The sequence below is a fragment of the Staurois parvus genome, unplaced genomic scaffold (assembly GCF_062004578.1).
Source record: "Staurois parvus isolate SC_StPar_1 unplaced genomic scaffold, SC_StPar_1.0 ptg000048l, whole genome shotgun sequence".
Lineage (NCBI taxonomy): Eukaryota > Metazoa > Chordata > Amphibia > Anura > Ranidae > Staurois > Staurois parvus.
Window position 1 is genome coordinate 1,417,897 of NW_028317844.1, and position 23,454 is coordinate 1,441,350.

The 23,454-nt window shown below is 40.4% G+C and overlaps 1 protein-coding gene across 3 annotated transcripts in view; it reads left to right on the top strand.

Moving 5' to 3' along the window:
• The window catches only part of REV3L (REV3 like, DNA directed polymerase zeta catalytic subunit), a 262,767-nt gene that overhangs the window by 185,204 nt on the left and 54,109 nt on the right, over window positions 1–23,454 (top strand). For 2 of the 3 annotated variants that reach the window (XM_089664511.1, XM_089664519.1), the window contains 9 exons: window positions 1,439–1,572; window positions 4,891–9,067; window positions 11,518–12,410; window positions 14,189–14,271; window positions 15,364–15,489; window positions 19,146–19,335; window positions 19,451–19,562; window positions 21,534–21,649; window positions 21,786–21,904. In XM_089664511.1, coding sequence (XP_089520637.1) covers window positions 1,439–1,572; window positions 4,891–9,067; window positions 11,518–12,410; window positions 14,189–14,271; window positions 15,364–15,489; window positions 19,146–19,335; window positions 19,451–19,562; window positions 21,534–21,649; window positions 21,786–21,904 — 5,950 coding nt within the window. The remainder of the gene's footprint in view (window positions 1–1,438; window positions 1,573–4,890; window positions 9,068–11,517; window positions 12,411–14,188; window positions 14,272–15,363; window positions 15,490–19,145; window positions 19,336–19,450; window positions 19,563–21,533; window positions 21,650–21,785; window positions 21,905–23,454) is intronic. The other variant, XM_089664520.1, reaches the window with a different exon arrangement.

Sequence of the window (23,454 nt, forward strand, 5' to 3'; positions counted from 1 at the left end):
TTTCAGCGATGTCGCACTTTGAATGTCAATTGCGCTGTCATGCAACACTGTACCTATATGAAATTATAATTTTTTTTCACATAAATAGAGCTTTCTTTTGGTGGTATTTAATCGCCACTTGGTGTTTTATTTTTTGCGCTATAAAGAAACAAAATAGCAAAATATTTGAAAAAAAATTTTTCTTTCTTTGTTTCTACATAAATTTTTGCAAACAGGTCATTTTTCTCCTTCTCTGATGTTTGTTGATGAGGCCTGCACTGATAGGCACTGATGAGGCTGCAATGATATGCAGCAATGATGGGCACTTATAGGCAGCACTGATGGGGGGCACTGCTGGGCCCAGGTGGGTGGCACTGCTCTACCCTTGTTGGCGGTACTGCTTGGCACAGGTGGGTGGCACTGGTGGGTGGCATTGATCATCAGTGCCCTGATGATTGGTGCCGAGCTGTCCTCTGACAATTGCTGGTTATCGGCAGTACTTTCCTCACATTGTGACAGCCGATAACCGGCAACTGCATTTACTGGTGATCTGCTGTGTCATTGGACATAGCTGATCACGTGGTAAAAGGTTGCTGTGATTGGCCTCCCATGATTGGCACATGACGCCCTCCCAGAACTGGACAACCACGCTGTAGCCGTCATTCGGCTATAGTGGGGTTGGCAAGTGGTTAAAGAAGCTTGAAATAAATTGTTTAGTGTGTACACACACACACACACCATTGGAACCAGGTGTCTGCTTCAGGTTATCGGCTTACAATATTTCTGACAGGATTTACAGGTATTTTCTGTACTTATAGTATGGCTATAATAAAAAGCATTTGATTATATATTTACCAGCAGCACAGTGGCTAAATGGTTAGCACTTCCACCTGGCACTAGGGTCGTCGGTTCGAATCCCAACCACGGCACCACCTGCTTGGAGTTTGCATGTTCTCCCTGTGCCTGCGTGAGTTTTCTATGAGTACTCCGGTTTCCTTCCACACTCCAAAGACATGCTGGCAGGTTAATTGGATCCTGTCTAAGTTGGCCCTAGTATGTGTATGTACGAATGTGAGTTAGGGACCTTAGATTGTTCGCCCCTTGAGGGTTAGGGACTGATGTGAATGTACAATATATATAAATGTAAAGCACTGTGTAAATTGATGGCGCTATATAAGTACTTGTAATAAATAAATAATGAATAATTTACCAGACCAAAAGGGAGCAAATAAGATAAGTTTATTGTGTTTACATTACCCAATTGTTCCTGTATATGACTGAATGTGGACACTTCCTGTGTAAAATGAATTGGTGATAACATATGCAACCTTCAGTAGTGCATGATTCATTTTGGATGGTATATTTCTCATTTAATTTAAACCAGTCTAAAACAGTGTCTATGTTCTTGAAGTCTTCTACCTGAGTGATCTGTACTTTCCTTTTTCATCCTCTTTTCTAGTCTTGTTAAGAACACTGATGGCAGCTCATCTGAAGAAGACTCATCAGACAGTGAAATGGAGTGGAGTAGTAACAAGCTGCTTCTAGCAAATCTTTCTATACCTCAGTTAGATGGCACAGCAGATGAGAACAGTGGTGGGTAGAATTGTTATAACTTAACTTTTTCTTTTCTTAAAATGTTTTAGCTAGTCAATGATCAAAGTATATTTTACATCTTAAAGTGTAAGTTTTGCATAAAATTTTGAATTTGCAGGACAGTGTCTGTTTTGCAGATATAGCTATTTCTCTAGATTCCTGATATGCACAAATTATTGGAGTGCACTTATGGCTTATTTCAGTGTAATGTTTGCAATCAGGGCAGCTGCTATTCAAAATGGTCTCCTATCACATTCAATCCATTTTTAGGGTAGTTTCCTTAAGGGGGGTCCTTTCCTTGAATTTCTCTTCAATGCGCACAGCATTAGGCCTGTCTGACTAAAGCTGAATTCTCTGCCACTATGTCTGGTCTATTCCAAAGAGTCCCGTCCCCCCCCCGACTATTTCCATGGGCTACAACCAGATTTGCCTAGCTCACTGGCAGTGAGAAATTTGGACCTGCGTTTGCTAAAAAGTCAGCACCTCCCTTGTTTTCTGCCACTGAAACAATTTTGAGGAGCAACCCCTATAGCTTCCTGCCTTATAGTGTCTACTATGAACGCATTGATTGAGGCAGCCTCCTCCTCCACTTCCATGTTCTTAAAAGCACAGGAAGAGGTCATTTTGTAGAAAGCCTTTTCCTACCCTTGTTCAGGCAAGCTGGGATCTGTACAATGATTGGCCATACTCTGAATGGTTATACACCCTTACTAACGCCTTGTATCCTATGGATGTAGCGTTTCGCAAGAAATTGTCTGTTCCCAATGTGGACCCTGCCATTCTTGCACTGAATAATCAATCTACTATTTCTGTTGAGGGTACCCTGTTCTTTGAGCATCAGTGGATAGCCATATGGAGACTGCTGAGGTCATCTTTTGCTCTTGCACGCCCTGCTCTTTAGCCATCCATAGCCAAGGTTTCAGTTGCCTGGACTGGGTTGGAGAAATGAAAGTTATTCTAAAAGCCACTATTGATAACCCCCCCCCCCCCCCCCCCCCGCCCGGCTGCAGTCTTCTCTACCCTCTCTTTCAACAGGAACTTGTGTGAGAAGGAGGGGTGGGTTTGACAGGGCCATGAACACGGGCAGCACGGCTCGGGAGTGACCCCGCAGGTATGCCCCATAGCAAGAAGCTTGCATTTGTCTTTCATAGTAAGGCTCATGTAAGAGATTTTCTCCACTTATAGCAAACACAGCATACCTGGTTATACTCCCCTTCTATTCATGGGTACATGTAATTTTTACATTACAAACAGTAATGATTTTTTCTGTTTAGCATGTTTTGGTGCTAGTTTATTGGGCCCTATTTCACTTCACTTCCCAGGCTGCCTTAAAGACTTGCTACAACCAGTACATAGCCTGAATTATTCATAATTTGCCTGATTGCTGTTGCTCACAATACTCCCTGGCAACTAAGACACAGAGCCTTACAGACTTTTTCTCCTCACCTTTTATTGTCAGACTATCCAGGCCTATTCTTGACATCCTCCTTCAGCATGACATCCTTGTTTATATCTAGTCGTATGCTCAGGAATACTCATTAGCTGCCCCTAATGAGACTAAGTCACAAGTTGTGCTGGTTGTCCCCTTGAAATAGCCTGAGTGTGGCTTTTTACACTGAAGTCACTTGATCTTCCTCCCCTCTACTTGGTGAGGTTAGTTCCACAACTTAGAGCCCAGGCGCCTCCTTCCTACTCTAACACATTCCTCCTTGGCCTTTCAGCCTTAACTTTGGTACCTTTGCACTTCTTTCACTGTCTCAGTATTGGGAAGGGTAACAATGCCCCTTTTCCCAGGGCTTCCTTTAGGTGTTTTGTTTTCCTCTCCACATGCAGCCGATAGAGGCTTCTACACTTGCCTGCTTTTCTCAACACTCATTTATAGATTACAAATGCTCTGCAGACTTGCACAGCATTTGCCTAATATCCCTAATTCCAGTTAGGCATATTCCAACATCTGAGTTAGATGCCTCTTTTTGTCTTTTTTGTTTTTTCCTTGGGCATTTAGATTTCTTTTCCCCTGTGCTGCAGTGTTTTTGTAAAACTGTTTTTTCTAGTTTGCTTATAGGAAACCTCATTCTGAACTTTGTTCTGGTTCCTCATACTGCACATACTGGATGGACTTTTGTCTTTTTTCAGCCAGACTAACTATGTAACATACGTCTGTCCGGCACTGCTCACAGCATAGGATTCTGTACCCTGTTGGTCCTTGTTTTATTCTTTCTATTTCCTTAGCCCTTGCACTTCCTGTGCATTTCCTGCTTGAGGTGGTTCTCTTTTATTGCCTGCTACGACCTTACACGTCCCTCTGGAGTTTGTACAGGGCTTCGTGACAAGCAGAGCCCTGCCTTTCTTTTTTTATTCCCTGGTGCCCTTGTTACCTTTAAGGAAATTTCAGTTCTTCCCTCCCATGTCCTGTTGGCCTGCACAACATGTAATTTTCAGTTGAGGAAGGGGTCAAGCATTGCATCTACAGCTATTTGCAGCATGTTCCCTGGGGGCCTGACCCCTCTTCCCTTCACTTCTTTGCAGGGTGGTCCTTCCTTAGATTCCTATTACTTCTTGCCCCATTTTGTAGGGCTTATGCCCTCTGGGATTGAGTCTTCTCTTCCCTGCATGAGCCTATGGTGTTCTTGGGTCTATACAGCATCTAGCATCAGTCATTTTCACTTGTGCAGAGTCATAAAGTGATCTTTTGTTCAGGTTACCTTCCAAACCCTTTTATCTGCCTGGTGGCTGCTTGACTCTCCACTGCTGCTTGCTTTGCATGCAAAGTGCTTCAGCTGTTAACTGTTTGGATCCATTGATCCTTCTTGTGCTTATATATGGCTGTGTTGCTGCCATTTGTGCTGGTTTGTTGCCAACCCCTCAGCTTATTACCTGGGGATGTCCCATAGTCTATGTATTGATTCCTGTTTCCCTGTACTGTACGATAAAGATATTAGGAATTTTGACATGCATGTAAATTCCATATCTTGTGGTACAGTACAAGAGACCGGTCCCTCCTCCTTTGTGATCTCCTTATTGTTTGCTAAAAAAAAAAGGGGTTTCACAGAGTGCGCAAGGTATATAGATACACTGGGGGTGGACGCAGTCGGTGTCCAATTATATAAAATATAACGTGATTTATGAATCGATTCCCATGTACTGTATTCCAAGATATGGAATTTACAGGTGTGTCAAAATTCCTAATTTTTCTCTAAATTTCTGACTATCAGGATAAACTTTAGTGTTGATGTTGTGTAGAAAATATTGATTTGCAGTTTAACCTGTATATAGTGGTTTTATCTGTCTAACAATTCTGTTTTCATTTCAATTTAGACAACGCGTTGAATAATGAAAGCACTCTAACCCACACTTCTGTCATTGCAAAGAGCAAGTTGTCAATTAAACCCTCCATCTTTCACAAAGATGCTGCTTCATTGGAACCACAGTCTTCTGCCAAAACTGCATTCCAGTGTCAGCAAACAAGTGCCCTTTCATCTAATCATGTACTGAAAAAAGAGGGTTTAATAGAAGAGCTTACCCAGTCACCTGTGGAAAAGGGAGCTGAACTTTCTGTCCATTCATTAACAAATGATAGCACTTACGGTCTGAAATATCCAGCACCTTTTAACAATACAGCTCATTCAGAAATTTTTCATAAAGAGGGAGACATCAATGAAATTGTCTCTATTGCAGCCAGTGAGAAGAATGTCTATGAGGATGGCATCTCCTCGATGAATAGACATCTGCAGTGCAGGAAATTCACCAGCATTAGAAAAGATAAAGATGCTTCTTTCTTGCACACGAACCGGCACAGCACTGATGGAACATTAGATAGAACCCCACGAAGTTTTACAGAGTTAAGCAACAGCAAAGCTAAAAGGACTGCAGACACAAGTGACAAATGTAACATTGCCCCAAACAACATAATTCATGCAGCCTTAAATGAAAATTGTGGTGACCGGAATCCTTGTGTTGATGGTAGTAGAATCACTGTTCACCCTGTGGATAATGATTTTAATGAAGGAAGCCTTAATAAAATGAAGATACGATATGAAGAATTTCAAGAACACAAAGCAGAAGTTACCAGTATTAACCAGCCGGTGACCCATTACAAGTTTTTTCCCAGCGTTGTCCTGTCTAACTGTTTGAACCGACCGCAGAAAGCTACACCAATGGCTTGCGTGCTTAAACAGCCTAAAAAGCATTCACGGCTAAAGCTTGCTAAGAAATTAAAGGCTACAGTAAGTAAAGAATCAGCAGATATAAAGAGGGAAGGGGACCACCAAGAATGTATAGGACATGACAGACAAATCGATATCAGTCTAGAACAACATACGGTTAAAAATGAAAAAGTGGACTGCTTAGATTCTCAGAGCACTACAAATGCAAGTAACATAGATTTGGTTAAAGACAGCAGTTATGCCCCAGGTAATGCTTGTAGCAAAAGTCCCCCTGATGTTGACAGGGTACCATCATGTGACATGGCTGTCATAATGGATGGTGGTGCACTTCAAGGAAACGCATGTGAAGTGAGTAGCTATGAATGTCCATTTGAGGAGGAGAATGCAGATTCAGACCCATCTTTAGCACTTTATGGTAATAAATACACTTTAAGAACAAAACGGAAAGTCAATTTTGAAAGTGAAGATGGTGATTCAAACTTGGCAGCAAATGGCTCAAAAGCTAATCTACCTCAACCCACCGAAGCCAATGAATATGTGGTAACGTCTCAAAAATCACGCAAACGCAGAAAGGTTTCTAAATTACCACCAGTTATTATAAAATATATCATTATCAACCGGTTCAAAGGCAGGAAAAATATGAAAGTTAAATTACAAAAAATAGATCCCAGTGAACAGCAAGTAACACTAACAGATGAGAAAATAAAATTCTATGGTACAATGGCACCTTTAAAAGATTTCTGGCCAAAAGTGCCAGACTCTCCTGCAACCAAATACCCATTATATCCAGTCACACCAAAGAAAAACAGTAAAAGGAAAACTAAGCCAAAATCTGGCAAAAAGAAGACTGGGAAAGTTCCAAAGAGTGAGAGAAAAGTTCTTAAGCAATCCCTACCTCTGAGGAGAAAAAGGTGTCATACTTTCCTTATGCCCCCAATGCCATCCTATATCGATGAAGCAAAGGATTGTGATACAGAATACAAGGATGTCATGTCAAAACTTGGCTTTCTTACAGAACGAAGTCCTAGCCCAATAAATATGTCTCCTCCACGTTGTTGGTCACCTTCAGATCCAAGAGCTGAAGAAATTATAGCAAATCAGGTTGAAGAGACTCCTCTCTTTAAAACGTATCCCTTAAGTAGTGGTAAGAAAGAAAATGCTTCTTCTAAAAAAAGACCACGTAAAACCCAAACTACCAAGTCTAGAAAAAAACTAGCAATAAGCCCTCAAGCAGCCAAACAAGGTAACAAAATCAACCAGAATGAGTTGGGCAAAGATGGAAAAAGACCAATGGGGAAACCTAGGCAAAAAAAAAGTGAAAAAGCTCCAAGAAAACACACAAAAATTAAAGACTGGGACAAAAAAGGAAGTTGTGAAACAATGGATTTAGTGCCTCCAATACAAGAGCAACCAGCAACTCCTACAGATGAAGATGACAAATCAAACTATTCCTCCCAGCCTTCAGATATTTCACTGTCTGGATTTTCTACCGGACATGTTCATTCAACACAGTTGTCATCCTGCATCACACAGGAAGACTCACCTGACAACAAACCCTTGCTCAGTTGCCCATCTATGTCTGCTCTTTCTCAGAATTCTGCTGTTCAAAAGGAGTCCAAGTCTATACCTGTGCCTCTGCCGCCAAATGCAAACACAGAGCCATTCAAGATAAGTACAATGGGTTCACAGTTTTCTAATGTATTTCAAGTAAAGGAGTCAAATGCAGCTCAAAATGCAATTCCAAAATCGTTTAGTCGCACATCTCAGGTAATACAGAGTCCACAATTTATTCTGAATTGTTCTCCTTTCGTTCAAGAAGATCCCACAGAAGTGCAGAAAAGGCTTTTAGCATCTGTGGGGAAATTGCGGGACACCCAAAATGTTCCAGACACGATGCCTTTTGAGAAGTTGCAGTCAAAGCTTTTACCTTGCACAATGAATAGCCAGCAACAGCTAACAGGTTTACAAGACTCAACTAAACATAGTGATTCAAGTTCCTCAGAAAGTCAATTTTCAAAAAGTTCTTTAGTGACATCATTAAAAAGTCCCATAAAAATTCCTTCTTGGAAAGAGAAAGGAGAATTGTTTGATGGAACAGAATTTACTTCTCAGAAGCTGAGCCAGAATTTTTTACCGAATATTTTCTCTGGAACTAAAACACTACAGAATTCTACCAAGGCGGGTTCTTCTCAAGGAATTTTGGATGTACAGTCTGGCATTGCTGTTTTAAAGGAATTACTCCACAAAAAGCAACAGAAAGTAACCACAGAAGGATCCCATATTAAACCTAAAAGCATTCAGTCTAATCAAACAGAACCAAAGTGCGCAAATATGAAATCTGCAACACCTAACAAAAAGCCAAGGACCCCACGAAGCACAAAACCGAAAGCAGCGAAGAATTTGAAAATGGACTTGGTTAAATATCAGAGTGACCAGCAATTGAAAAGCTCAATTTCTGATGGCAGCCCAGGAATCTTTTCTGAGACGGATTTTGAAAGCTGCTACTCTCTTGAGGACAGTTTATCTCCTGAGCATGCCTACTTTGATATCAATTCTGTAGGGCTTTGCAGTTCATATACAGGCAGTCAGTTTATTTCAGCAGACCAGCATTTGCCGCAAAAGTTTCTGAGTGACCCTGTACCCTGCCAAGCTATAGATCAAGACTGTGTTAAACAGGAAAACCAAGAAACTGAGAAAAATGTTAGATCGTTGGACCGGAAAGTGTTAATCAGACCTAGCTCTCTTAGTCCAGATATGTTTGAAAAATCTTCTGTAGATATAAAAATGAGTACCCCCTTTAGCCATTGGAAGAATGGATTTCTTACCCAGAAATTTCACAGTGCATCTTCAACAGCATTTACCCAGCAGTCAGAAACGTCCGATAGTAAGAAACCTAAAAAAAGTAAACCAGGACTCCTGAAAGAGGCCTCATTCATTGCACCTCGGTCTGAATGGGTTCATTCAGAAATGCATACTCAAAATAAAGAGTCAGCGTCTGATACCTGCAGTCACCCTAACTCTAATTCTTCCTTTATTGGACTTGCTTCCTCTCCTGAAAATGATTTTATTGATGGAGACTTAGAATTGTTTATTTCAAGACACAGTGATGGACTAATTGCAACTCCTTATAGTTCACCGAGATCTATTTGCTCACCCTCTCAGTCCAAAAATGGAAGCGCCACGCCTCGGCCAGTTCATATTTTAAAACCTTTAATGTCACCACCTAGCCGTGAAGAAATAATGGCAACTCTTCTGGACCATGATCTCATGGAAACAGTATACCAAGAACCATTTTTCAGCAATCCTTCTGATGCACCAGAGAAGCCAAGGTAAGTGTGTAGCTAAAGATATTAAATTACAAGTAAATTGCTGCATGGTTGCATCATATTTCAACTGAGAAAATGGTCCTGTCTCAATGATGAGCCAATATTGGGGGGCATTAATGTGTATACAAGGATAGACTTTTGTCAGCTGGCTTTCCATAGGTTGCAATTTGTGTTCTATGCGGATTCTTTATTATGCCACTTTGGTGATACCAATGATGAGGGGTCTTTTTTTTTTTTAACTTTTTTTTTTTTTTGGATTCTGTATCAACCGTTAGACTTTATATCTAACTAACTTAGGCACAGCACTGCTGCTAATATTTGGGGCATAATTTTTATTACTAGCAATACACGTAAATGAGCAGGGGCGGACTGACAACTCATGAGGCCCCCCCCCCGTGTCCCTGGCCACACCCACTCAAAGCCCCACCTACATATTGCGCTGCCCGCATTACTTACATTCAGCACAGAATTTCTCTACACCTATGTTCAAAGTAAATGTTTAATAAGTTAAGAAAATAAAGAAAAGTAAACGTATATTAAAGGTGCAGCTATGATATGTTCTTATTTCAGGCATGTGGATGCACATGTTTGGTCCCCAAACACAGATTTACGGGCCAATTACCCATACCGTAAAATTAGGACTTGCAGCTGTTCGTACAACTACTGTGTCCCCATAGAGCAGTGTTTCTCAACTCCAGTCCTCATGGACCCCCAACAGGTCATGTTTTCAGGATTTCCCTCAGATGAAACAGCTGTGGTAATTACTAAGGCAGTGAAACTGATCAAATCACCTGTGCAAAATAATGGAAATCCTGAAAACATGACCTGTTGGGGGTCCATGAGGACTGGAGTTCAGAAACACTGCCATAGAGTAACGGGGCACAAGCCACTCATTCACACTGTATGTACAAGGAAAACCTGTGTGAACTAACCCTTAATTTGTTTTTATTTTTTATTGTTGAAATTTTTTACCCCTTTTTTTTTTCCACCATGCTCTTTTTTGGGAGGTGGCAGAGCAGCAAAGAGTAAGTAGTTTTTTTTTTTTTTTTTTTTTTTTTTTTTTTTAATTTTTATCATTTATTTTCTTTAAAATTTTTATTTTTTTTCACAATACTTTGAGGGGGGGGGTGTCAGTGCATAGTGTCGGTAGTGTTTTAAATTCTTTTCTACAAGGTAATTTTTTTTTCCTATATATTTATTTTTTTACAATACTTTGGGGGGGTGTATGGGCAGTGGATGGTGTTGTTTGTTTTTTTATTTTTACCATTTAATTATATTTTTTTACAATTCTTTTTATGGGAGCAGTGGACGGTGTCAGTGTTTTTTTGTTATTATTATTATTTTAATTTTTATTCTTTTTTACTACTGTATTTTTTTATCATTTTTTACAAGTTACTTTTTTTATTACAATTTTTTAACAGCCCTGCTTGGGGGCTTTGGTGAAATATCATGGGTCTAAACAGTCGCCTGAAGTCTCACTTTTGAGACAGATAAAAGGACTGAGGAAACATTTCCCAGTCTTTCCCTGAATCCTCAGTTGCACTGAAGATGAATGAACAGGAGACAGCTCTTGTTCATTCGCAAACTGAAGCATGGTTAACACTGTTTGCTATGCTATAGTTATAAATGAACAGAGTCAGTGATCTGCCCCTTCCTCCGCTCTCCATCCTGACACATCCGCCAGCAGCTGGCAGGAGAGGAAGGAAGCCTGCAGTCCTGCGGGGGAGCACACATTAGAGGCGGGCAGTAGGGGAAATCCCATGGACAGTCAGGGATGATCGGTCCAACTAGAGTGGGGGGCAATTACGGGTACCGATAACCCTGTATGGCTTTCCAAGATGCAGCTGGAAGCCGTTTCTCCTCCTCTCCCTCGTAAATTCCCCCCAACAGGTGGTACCAGGAGCCTCTCATGGTGACCCCTACTAGCCCCGGGCACTCAGGCAGTGCCCGAATGGTCAGTCTGCCCCTGCAAATGAATAGCAATTAGAATGTTGTGTTTCTATCATTTTCTTGACAATATACGAGTTTACCTAAAAATGTGCAAAGTGCTGTAATATACAAGACTAAAGTTGCTTCTAGTCATTACTATTCTAATCTGTGCAAGCACCACTATTGGTGTGCAGGCTACATCATTTGGATATTGCTCCTTGTAATCAGAAATACATATCGACTCAAAAATGGACTACACTTTGGGTAAGAGTAGGCCTGTCATCGATACGTACCAAACACTACAAAGAAGAACAACTGGTCATTTCACAGCAGTTGTATAAAATTGTAGTTTATCATGTTGAGACCATATTGCAACAGTATAGTTTTATAAGCTGAGCTTTATGTGAAGGCCATATTACAGTACACAAGTTTTGGAGTCTTTTGTACAAAACACTTACATGTTTTTAGAACTTTATTTCACAGTATTTATAACAAACATCATTTTGCTTGCTTTTTTTGCATAGAGAGGTGGGAGGAAAAACGTTAACTGTCGAGACAAAACTAGCACACAATCTTTCTGAGTTTGAAGGAGACTTTTCAATGGAAGGTCTGAAGCTGTGGAAGACTGCTTTCTCTGCAATGACACAAAACCCTAAGCCAATATCTCCTGGTCAAATGAATAGACAAGTCACTGAGCAAGCGACTAACGAGATAAATCCTGGTGATGATAAAAAGTTGGTGGTCATGCCTTGCAAGAGTGCTCCTCCTCCTCAGAAAGTCCAGCTGTGGCTTCAGGCCAAAGAGCTTTATGAGTCTTCTAAGACATCAGACACTGCTCCATTAACTCAAGTTACAAATGACAATAAGAATACGACGATAACTGTAGTACCTAGTGGTTGTAACAGCTTGCCTCCAAAGGAAATTAATATTTTATTGGCACAGCCTGCTAGTTTGGAAGATCAACCTGTTAATGAAGAAAATTTAAAGATTCATATAGCTAGCCCGCCGCCTTCTCTTCATGGTTCTGATGGGGAGGACGTAGAAGGGGGAATTGATGTGACTGTTGAAGATGAAATTGAATCCACCGAAAGGACTAATGAAAATGATGGATGTATTTCACCTAATTCCTCAACAATGACACCTTGGCAGAATTTTGATCATAAGCAGTCTCCTAGAACTGATGACAACTGTGCAGATAATTATAATCCATCCTCCCCAACTGAAGAATGTGGGCGAGAAGACAGTAAAAAGAGTCTGAAAACTGTAAAAAGTGAAATCCAAGCATTATCAACCCCATCTCCTCCTCCCTTTAAACAAAAGAAGCACAAATCTAAACATGCATGTCTTCACAGTACACCAGTAACAGAAAGAAGGATTGCATCTCCTGATGTGATACCACTTACTCCTGTGACCATCGGTATGTAGCTATAGATTTGTTTATTGAACATATTCCCTGTGTGACTATTGACTAAGCTGTGGAAGACTGCTTTCTCTGCAATATAGAGAAGCAGTAGGTATGTGAAATGCTTGCCTTGAATTATTTGTATATAAGGCACTTCGCACCAAGTGTTTGTTGGGTGCTATTCTATGTTTTTTTAAAAATTAAAAATAATCAGCAAATACTGTAGCTACTGTCTTTTAAGAAACACACTTACCAGTCCAGGAGTCCAGTGCTGTGTTCACCTGTGTCGATCCTGCACCTTTCTTTGGATTCTCAGCACTGCCATCTTAGATGTGGTAGCTGGCTGTGACTTTCTGCTATTTCTCAGCCAGCTCCTCACTGAGATTGCGTGGCACGGTCAGACTGGTCCCACACCCTCCTGAGACATATAATGTGCCCCTGGAGGTTGATGATGGGGTGGGGGGTTCAAGCTGATGCAATTGTCACCTAGTTGAGAATTGCTGAAGTGGCAGTGGGTATATGTTAGGAAAAATGAACCCTCTCCCAGGGAGAAAAAAAAAAGTAAGTGAAGGGCCACTTTGAATGAAAGCCATAGCTTCATAATGAAGATCTCTCATCATATAGAGGTAGTTGCAGCATTTATATTTATACTTCATGAATTGGTTTTATTGAATGGTAAAACTTTGTGGTTTTTGTTTTTTTTTCTAACTGCAGGTAGCAGCACATAAAAATCAAGTACTTATTGACTTGCAATGTGCCTTTGAATTTGACTAGGAAATTCCCTAGAATAATCCCCTCCCTCCTTGCTTGTCATAGCCCTCTTCACTTCTGGGAGTGTCCGATTAAGGTCTGTGTTGGTCAAGTGCCTATACTGCACTATCAGCCCCCTGCATGATCTATTATATAGCAGCTGGTGGAAGAGTAACAGGACTTATGATAGAGTGCCACTTGAGTGCATGCTGAAATGTCACACTGTGCTCAAAATACTTGGTGAAAACTACACGAAGACCTTGGGCACATTACTGGATGCAGATCTAGTAGCTGTATTACAATCTTTATTGAGCTATGCTTAGCCAGGATGGTATCATCAGGAATCAATGTCAACGTTAAAGTGGTTGTAAACCCTTACATATACCCAGAGAAGTGACTGACCTCAGGTGACACACAGAGATGAAACATCAGTTTTACTTGATTATCTACAGCCGTCTGTCCCCTACATCAATTCAAAGTGCAGAATTTACACAGGATCTGTCAGCTCTGAAAACCAGGGAGCAGGGATCTGAAGTTACATCAGTGAGGAGAGCTCTGATTGCTGATTGGAAGGAAGCCCCCCCCCCCCTTTCACACAAGAACAGAGCTGGGCCTATCGGTCACAGGCTGTGCCCTCCCCTGTCACCATTTTTCTCTTGGTGTCAGGAAAACTCATCAGAAGTGACTGCTGATAGCAGAAGAACGGGGCAGCGGACAGAAATGATACTTAGTGCTCTGGATTGAGACAAGCACACACTATACAGGGATATGCTTTGTTCATATTTCATGTCTGAGGTTCAAAACTACTTTAATTACACAGAAACAGTGTATGCAAACTGGAAAACAGATCTCAAACTTAAGTTTTGTTGTGGAGTGTCTTGGCTCTGTACAGCCTTGCTGTTCTTGGCACCAATCAAAAGTGTTCAGCAAGCTCTCCGCCTTTGTATATAGGCATATAGTATGGAAATAACTTTTAAGAACACTACATAATACATAATATACAATGTACTCTGCCACTCTCTTTAATATTTTTTTCATTTCAGAAGCACGTTCTCAGAAGATGAGTCAGAGAAGAGGAACAAACCCTGATAAACTGCGGAGAGTACTACTAACCACTCAAATGAAGGTATTCATTGACTGCAGTTTTCATACTATTTAGTGGAAATAGGCCATTGTTTGTACCTCAATTTTTATCAAATGTTATCAGTGGACTTAAACATAATCTTTAAACACTTCAATTGGCCACAGCTAATCACATGACACAGGTGGGCTGTGATTGGCCCAGCCTGTGCATGTGATCGCTGTGACCATTCACAGCTAGACACACTTGTATACAATGGATGGCATTTAAGGAAGCCATTCATTGTATACAACTGTCATGTGACTTGCTGTGATTGGTCACAGCAGGTCACATGGTACTGGCAATGGGGTCGGTACACAAATCTGTCATTGGCCATGTCCAAGGTACACGGCTGGTAACAGATGACGCCGCACTGCAGCCCTGCAGGCATGCACAATGCACGTTCCGGGAAGGATGCCATATGGCGTCCTCCCGGAGGGACAAGGGACAAAGAGTTCACCCGGCCGCCATTTGGCCATAGGCTGGGTGGCAACTGGTTAAACACACTATGGCTACTCTGCTAGTGCTATGGTGGTAGAACTAGGGCAGTGCATTATCATGATGCACAAACAGTTTGGTGCCAACTTTCTCAGCACACTGCTAGAGGGTACATATTGTAACTTTTGGCCTCTACAGGTTAGTACTAGAGCACCTTGTTACTCTGCTTAGGGTCAAGGCAGGGTAGCAGAGTAGTGGTACAGTCAATGAATCCCAGCACTTTGCTTCATTAGTAACAAGTGTATGAGGCAGAAGTGACATGATTTCTTTAGAGGCAATTATTTTCCAAAGATATAGGTACCTAATAGGTGGAGGGCCTGACTGGCTGCAGGAATACAAACTCCCATTATTTTAAATCCACAAACATTGATAGATTGGCCAAGGTGACTGAAGGAAATTTGTGAAGGTCTGCTGGCTTTGTTAAAATGTTTAGCAAATTGTGTCTCTTTAAAGGTATAATAGAAACATTTATATTTCCCACAAAGTTTTAGCTTTTGCTGTATATCAACTCCTGGGAAAATCAGCATGAACATTTACAGGGGTGAGCAGTGGTCATGTATTGTTTCCTGTGACATCTCTCCTGTTTTTTGTTGTACATAGAATCAGTTTGCTGCTTTGGGTCATGTGAAGAAGGAAACGTCTCAGATTGAGGGCCCTTCCCTGAATAACTCCTATGGTTTCAAAGTCAGTTCTCACAATCTTCAAGATGCAAAGGCCTTACATGAGGTATTGTGTACATGAGATATTGTGTACTTTGAGATGTTGCACTGTATATTCGGAAAAAATATATAGCTTTTATAGCTGTAAGTTAAATGAGTAGAAGGAATAGTCTAAATTTAATACAGGCATAAAATTAATTTATAGCGTTCAGGTAGCTTGAGAGAATTATAAAAATGTAATCAGGCAAGTACAGAATGCAGCTTTGAAATCACACTGCTTCATCTGAAAGACACCGGTCAGTGCGATTTCATGTGCACCTTGTACACATCTGTGCAAGTTGCACATGCAATCGGAAAAAATAGTGCAGGACCTTTTTTCAGCATCTGCAAGTTGGAGTTGCACCGATTTTAATGGTTCCATAGGCACAAATATGGTGAGACTTGTCATACAATTTTGAACAGTCAAATCACTTGACAAATCGCATTGTGTGAGCGAGGCTTAATCTCTTTTCACTTACTGAGGAAGGATGTCTGGCAGTCTGCAGGTTCAATACACAGAACAGCTACAGGTTGTTTGACAGCTCAGCCCTTATCAGAGATCAACCTGCTGAGATGGGTTGATGTATAGAGAAATGTCCATGGCACCAGCAGTCAAATCTTTACTACTACTGAGCTCTGCTAAGGGGTTCATACATGAAACAAATGTCAGCTTTTCTGTGGGAGTTTTTGTTATGGAACTACCTCCCTGGGTATGTGAAGTGGAACTACCTCCCTGGGTATGTGAAGAAGTTTAAGATTGATAATAGATGTGCAGTTGTTTTAATTAGAATAGACTAAAGGAAGAAATTGGAGTGTATCCAGGTGCCAGATCACTTCCAAAAAATTGGGTAAAATTTTAGTGCTGCGTCCTAATTTTAATAGTCAGCAACTGAAGGGAAAAAAACAGGGAAGAGGTTGCAAATGGACTTTAGAGGCACAGAACTTCCAAACACATTTTAGTAAAATCATTTGTACTTTATTATGACAATAAGTCATGGAAAAACATCTTGCAGTTTAAAAGATCATAGTGATAGTAAAGAATGGCCTTCAGGGCGGTGAAGCCCTGCAGGTTATCAGATTTATGAGCCTTGTGGCGCAAACCTTTTTCCGTGCCCTCTGTGGTTGTGGTCGTCTCCTCGCCGGATAAAACTGAGCCTAATATTAATATTTTTTTACCTGCCTTCCAATGTAAGTCTGGGCCTATGTTCTTGATACCCCCAAGTATTTGACAAGCTGGCCCAGGTGTACTATCTTGTCACACTATCGTGACTGAGAGTCCTCTTCTTTTAGCTGCTTTTGAATGTTTGAGGGTATCTTCCCCTCCCTTTTCCTTGGCAATTGTTGCTTCGTGGAAGGACAGGACCTTTTTCCTGTGGAAAGACTTGATTTGTGATACAAATACTTCTATTAAATACCATTGAGGTTTTGGACTGTCAGCCATTTTTGTGCCCCCGTATCTGGCCTTTTGAGCGGCCTCTTGTCTTGTGGAATATACAGAGGGGGCCTACCCCTTGCACACGGAGGGTTCTGCTGCTGCATGGTGCATATTGATATTGATATGATATGATAATTGATATTACTACTAAGCCCCTAAAGAAGCAATCATTGTCGCGAAACATGTCGGGCCAATTTCCTGCAGCTTAATGTCCTCCACCTCTCCCATTCCCCCCCCATAGGATTCATCTGGTGGTTATTATGTCATCATTAAGGTGTTCCTTGTATATGGTGGGCTGTGGGACATTGTCTGCGGGGACAGTATCACTATGATCTTTTAAACTGCAAGATGTTTTTCCATGACTTATTGTCATAATAAAGTACAAATAATTTTACTAATATGTTTTTGGAATTTCTGTGCCTCTAAAGTCCATTTGCAACCTCTTCCCCATTTTTTTCCCTTCAATTTTTGATCGTTTTAATGAGAATGAGGGAATGGAGACACATCTGTTTTTTTTCTTGCAGTGTAGTCTGTTATTTGACTCAGTAGCAAAAGCAGTGCACACCCATTTAACACTTGTTTCCTTGTCTGAATAAGAGGAGGAAAGGGTAACTCAGAATTTTTCCAGTATGATTTCTTATATCTGTTGTGGATTTCAGTTATGTTTCAGTTACATAAAGGGAGTGTAGGGACTCTAATGTTCTACATAGATGAGTAAGAATCCAAAGTGAGTGGAAACTATATAAGAGGCGTATTGTTTTGAGACCTATTAAAAAGCATCAGGTGACATTGCCATTATGCTATAACTAAAAATCATGTTCATAAAGTATTTCCCATTGAAAGCAAATCTGTACAATGGCTAACAGAGTGAGAGAAATAGTGGAATTTGTACAGCACATAATCTTGATAAGAAGGGTGGCCTACCCAGAAACAGGTATATATTGCCTTCCAGAACCTAGCTACTTTATGTATTGTGCATCTAAACTACCCCCACAATTTTATATATTGCAGTTTTCCAGACCTAAGATGTGATGCCTGTTGTAGTGGGTTATTTTTTCTTTTCTTTTTCTTTTCACCTGGTATTTGTGCTAGTAACACGCTCCCTATTCTAGGCTTTGTATGTGGAGGAGCAGCGTTGTCACCCTAGGACAGGAAGCATGTTTGAACTTATGGAACACCTTTGCCTCTCCTGCTCTTCATATGTTAGAGCAAAAGTGTTCTGTAGTCCACACAGAGCTTGGAGCAATGCAAACTAGTTTGTCAGCAAAGGAATTCATCACAGGTTTTCTGGCAGGATCAACAAATATGGGCACTTATCGAACAGATATTTATAAAACCCTTTTATTCTGTTTAAAGCACACATCGGGGCAAAATATATTAAAAACATAAGTAGTACATTTCTGCAATGCATGCACGTTTGCCTTTGTTTTTTCCTTTTAAAGACCCTTCAAGTGTCGGGCAGCACAGTAGCTAAATGGTTAGCACTTCCGCCTGGCAGTACAAGGGCTGTTGGTTCAAATCCCAGCCACGGCACCACCTGCCTGGAGTTTGCATGCTCTCGCTGTGCCTGCGTGGGTTTCCTCCCACACTCCAAAAGACATGCTGGTAGGTGAATTGGTTCCTGTCTAAATTGTCCCTAGTATGTGTATGTATGAATGTGAGTTAGGGACCTTAGATTGTACACCCCTTGAGGGTTAGGGACTGATGTGAATGTACAATATATGTGTAAAGCACTGCATAAATTGACGGTGCTATGTAAGTACCTGAAATAAATAAGTACAAAAAAATCCCCGCAGATCTGCTAGAAATGCACTTGCTCTTAATTTACTATTGTGGACTGACATACAGAACTTTTTGAACTGAAATAACAAGAAATTGTGTCAGCCCTACCCAGTTGCCTTTGCTAAACTACTGAATCCCTCCCCTCTCGCCCACACAACATAGCATAATTATTCTGTAGTCCAAGATCAGAACTGGGAAGGTGAAGTTTGAGATAACACAAGGCATGTACACAGGACAGCCCTGAATTTTTGACTTCGTCAATAAGCATTTTCAAACCAACATAGGAAAACACTTTTCAATGGCATTTTTATTGGACCAAAAGGGAGCATACGTTAGCAAAGCTGTTGCATTTACTGGATAGCATTGATAGTTTACTGATTGATTTTACTTGTCTGGAGTGGCAGAATGTGTATTTTACCAATTTCTGAGTATAACAGGCATTATAAGGTTTCTGGTTTATGATACAGGTTCAGCACCTGACTCTTATGGGCATGGAGCTTCATGCAAGAACTCGACGAGACTTGGAACCAGATCCTGAATTTGACCCAATCTGCGCTTTGTTTTACTGTCTATCTTCTGACTCTCCTTTGCCCCAAAGTGACAAAACACGGACTACTGGTGCAATCGTTATCAGCCAAGACTCTACTGCCAGTGAAGGTGCAGAATTTTGATTTTTAAATAGGCTGAAATCTTGCTTTAAAGGAGTAAACACTTACTATGGTAACATACAAGCCATTTGTATCATAAATACTTTTTCTGTCACTTTGTCTAGGTCGCAGAAGCCAGGCCCCATTATTCACCAGATCTGGCATCACGGGCTTCCAGATCACATATGCTTCTGATGAAAAGGATTTGTTTCAAAAACTTTTAAACTTGATCAGAAGGTAAGTTCTGTTTTACTATATTAAGGGAAAAAAACACACATTGTTTGACAAAGATTACATACGTTTATTAACCACTTGCCCGCCTGAGGATTTACCTCCCTTCGTGACCAGGCCATTTTTTGTGTTATGGCTCTGCGTTGCTTTAACTGACAATTGCACGGTCATGCAACGCTGCACCCAAATTAAAGTGATGTCCTTTTTTTTTCCCCACGAATTGAGCTTTTTTTCGGTGGTATTTGATCGCCTGTGCGGTTTTTTTTATTTTTTGCGCTATAAGCAAAAAAAAGACTGACAATTTTGAGAAAAAAAAACAATATTTTGGATTTTTTGCTATTAAACATGTCCAGTAAAAAAAAACAAAAAAAATCTAATTTCATCATAAATGTAGGCCAAAATGTATTCTGCTACATGTTTTTACTAAAAAAAAAAAACCCAATACGTGTAAATTAATTGGTTTATGTGAAAGTTATAGCGTTTACAAATGGCAGTATAGATAATGGGATTTTTTTTTCCTACTAGTAATGGCGGCAATCAGCGACTTTTAGCGGGACTGCGGTGGACATTCTGATACGGGGGCAAAATAACTTGGTGTTACTGACACCCCAGTGACACCAATACAGTGATCACTGCTAAAAAAAAAAAAAAAAAGCACTGACACTGTACAAATGGCACTGGGCAGGAAGGGGTTAATATGAGGGGCGATCAAAGGGTTAACCTTGTACTGGGAGTGTTTTACTAGGGGGGGGGTGTGTTCTTCACTGTAAGCACACTGATCGGGATGGCTGTACTGTGCACAACCATCCCGAGCAGTGTGCTCGAGCTGACAGGAAGATTGTAAACAAAACCATCTTCCTCCCCGTCAGAGATACTCAGTAAATCACGGGGCGCCTGCAGGTAATTACCAGCCGGGACCCAGTGATTGACATCCACGGCCGTGAATGGTGGTGCGATTAGGGCCCCCCCCCCCCCGTATATATACGTGATTTTGCGCACACAGGTGCCGCTCTGTAGCAGTATATCTGCTATAGGGCGGTCCTTAATCGGTTAATGTAGATATTTCCTGTACAGTATTAGTTTTAATACACCAAGGCTACCTTTTTGCATGCAGTGCAATTACTGTGGCAGGTGCCATTTGCAGGAGAATGCACTAAAGATGTTACAAGAAGGATTTGTTTTGCATACTTCGTTCGCACCACCCTAAAACATAGTGTAGTCGAAGGAAAATCTTAAAAAAATTTAAATGACATAATATAGGTAGAAACATATATTTGAGCTTTACATTATAAAAAAATATATAAGCTATATACTTTTGTTTTTTTTTTTTTTACCAAAAGAGTTTTTATCAGCAGTGAAATGGTCATAAAGAAGCAACATCATTGCTGACAGACATGTACCTATGTTGCGCATATGCACTCAAAGGAATAGACAAGACAAGGTCTCTGCAATATTGCATACACACACACGTATACTCTGTCATTTGCAGTATATAAGCATGTTACATTGTAAAATGGAGAGTCAAAGTAAAATTAAGATAAATAGCATATAAATGCACAATATTTGTCACTTTGTACAAGGGTAAAAAGGGTAGGTGAGAAGGCTGAGGAAAAACGAGGACAAAAAGGATTATTTTTTTCTTAATTTTTTGTTTCGGTCCAAAAACTGTCTTCCAGCACATGGTTTGATTGCGCACAGGTATGATCACTGGTTTGGGGATAGGGGTTCTTTTGTTTATCGATTTACTAGTTTTACATTTACAAATAATGCAGTAGGGTTAGCAATGAATGTGGCAGAATACAGAGTTTTACTGTAGAAAACTTGCTACTTGATTTTTAGTCCGATGGATGGTTTATTTCTTCCTTGTTCTATTATAACTGGAACTTGCGTTCTGAGTGCTCCATGTATCTGAATGCTGTATGTTTAAATGCTGTACATTAATTTCTGTTTCTGGTGTCATGGTTTTCTCTTCATCAGGTATGATCCTGATATTCTTCTAGGATATGAAGTTCAAATGCACTCCTGGGGTTATCTTCTGCAGAGGGCCTCAGCCCTCAATGTGGATCTTTGCAAGCAGATTTCCAGAATACCTGGTATGTCTGTACACTAATAGGGGAACTTCTCAGAATCTACTTTCTTACTGTGTTCATCTAGGCTGCTTCTATCTTGATGCTCTTTTTTTAACATTTGATACAATATATTATTACTTATTTTATTTTATTTTTTTAGAAGACAAAAATGAGAATCGGTTTACTACAGACAAGGATGAGTATGGCGCAGCCACAATGAGCGAAATCAATGTAGTTGGCCGAATTGTATTGAATGTTTGGAGGATGATGAAAACAGAGGTGTGTATTTAAACTGTTTTTGAATAAACTATTGGGTCTGTTCATTAAAGATTTGATAGCCAGTTCACTCAACATCTGCCCAATATTCTTTGAGCATCATTCACTCTAAAAAAAAAAATTAGTGAACGTTGGCACAGCAAAAAATGACATTACCTGACATTTGGCAGCAAGCCCCTGTACAAAACATTAGTAAGACTTCATTTTGAATATGCTGGTCAGTTTGGGGCATCATTTAACGAAAAAGATGTTGCGGAACTTGAAAGAGCGCAGTAAAGGGATGAGAACGATTAGTGTAGCTGTAAAACCTCAACTGAGCATGGTGGAGTTATATATATTTGCCAGGATGCATTGCAGATCATCAGAAGGGGACACGACAATATATCAATATACAAACACCTCTAGCATAAGAGGAAAACACTGATGATACATAGTAAGAAATTTTGCCCTCAGAAAGTATTACTGGCTTCTTCAGTCAAATGGGTTTTCTGCACATAGTGTGAATGGACCCTTAGGCAGTTGCAACAGCAGTTTTTTTTATTGCGATAAAGTTTTTATATAAATGAATAGTAGCTAAACATTGTAAGCACCCTGTCCATGTTGAATGTTTTTTCTCAACCCTCCTAACTGTCACTTTTGCTGGACCACTTGCTCTGTTAAAAGGAAGCTAAAAAAATACCTACTGGTCTGAACACTGGGTGAAAAATAAAGAAATAAATGGCTAAAAAAGGAAAACAAATGCAGCCACACACCCTTCACTATGCTTTTGGATTTAATACTGCTTTAAAGTGTCACTAGAGGGAATTTTTTTCATTTTCGAAAGAGTAGAGGAGGGTTATAACCCCTGTTTTTGGTTTTTGTCATCTGTGTCCTGTTTGGAGGGATTTCCTCTCACTCTGTCTAGATAAGGGACAGGAAGTGAAAGGAAATCTCCCCAAGTGAGGAAATCCTGGTGTGTCACCAGAACTAGTTTCCCTTTTGGAATATTTCGCCTCTATACCTGTTCTGATGTCAACCAAACATTTGGGATTTTCTTTTACTTTCAGTTTTGAGGATAATGATAAACAGGACATGGTTTTTTGGTGCATTTGCATTGAAGTGTAAAGGGCTGAATTGCGCTGCACCTGCACCACACCCTTTTCCCAAAATTCACTGTGCTGCGCGGTCTTGATGTGAACAAGCATAGAGAATAATGTGATTTCTATTGTCGTTCAATTCTTTGCTGCATAAGTTGCATTTGTAGTGTGAACCAGCCCTAAATTTGGCTGGGTATAATGCTGCATAAAGCTGAAGGAGCGAAAGTCTCTTTTGAACTTCAGTGTGTCACATCCATTGTCTTGGCTCTTCTGCCGAGTGATCAGGAGAGAAATATACACTGCTCAAAAAAATTAGAGGAACACTTGGAAAACACATCAAATCTCAATGGGGAAAAATGTCATGCTGGATATCTATACTGATATGTACTGGGTAATGTGTTAGAAACGTAAGGATGCCCCATCGTTTGATGGAAATGAAAATTATCAACCTACAGAGGACTGAATTCAAAGAAAAAA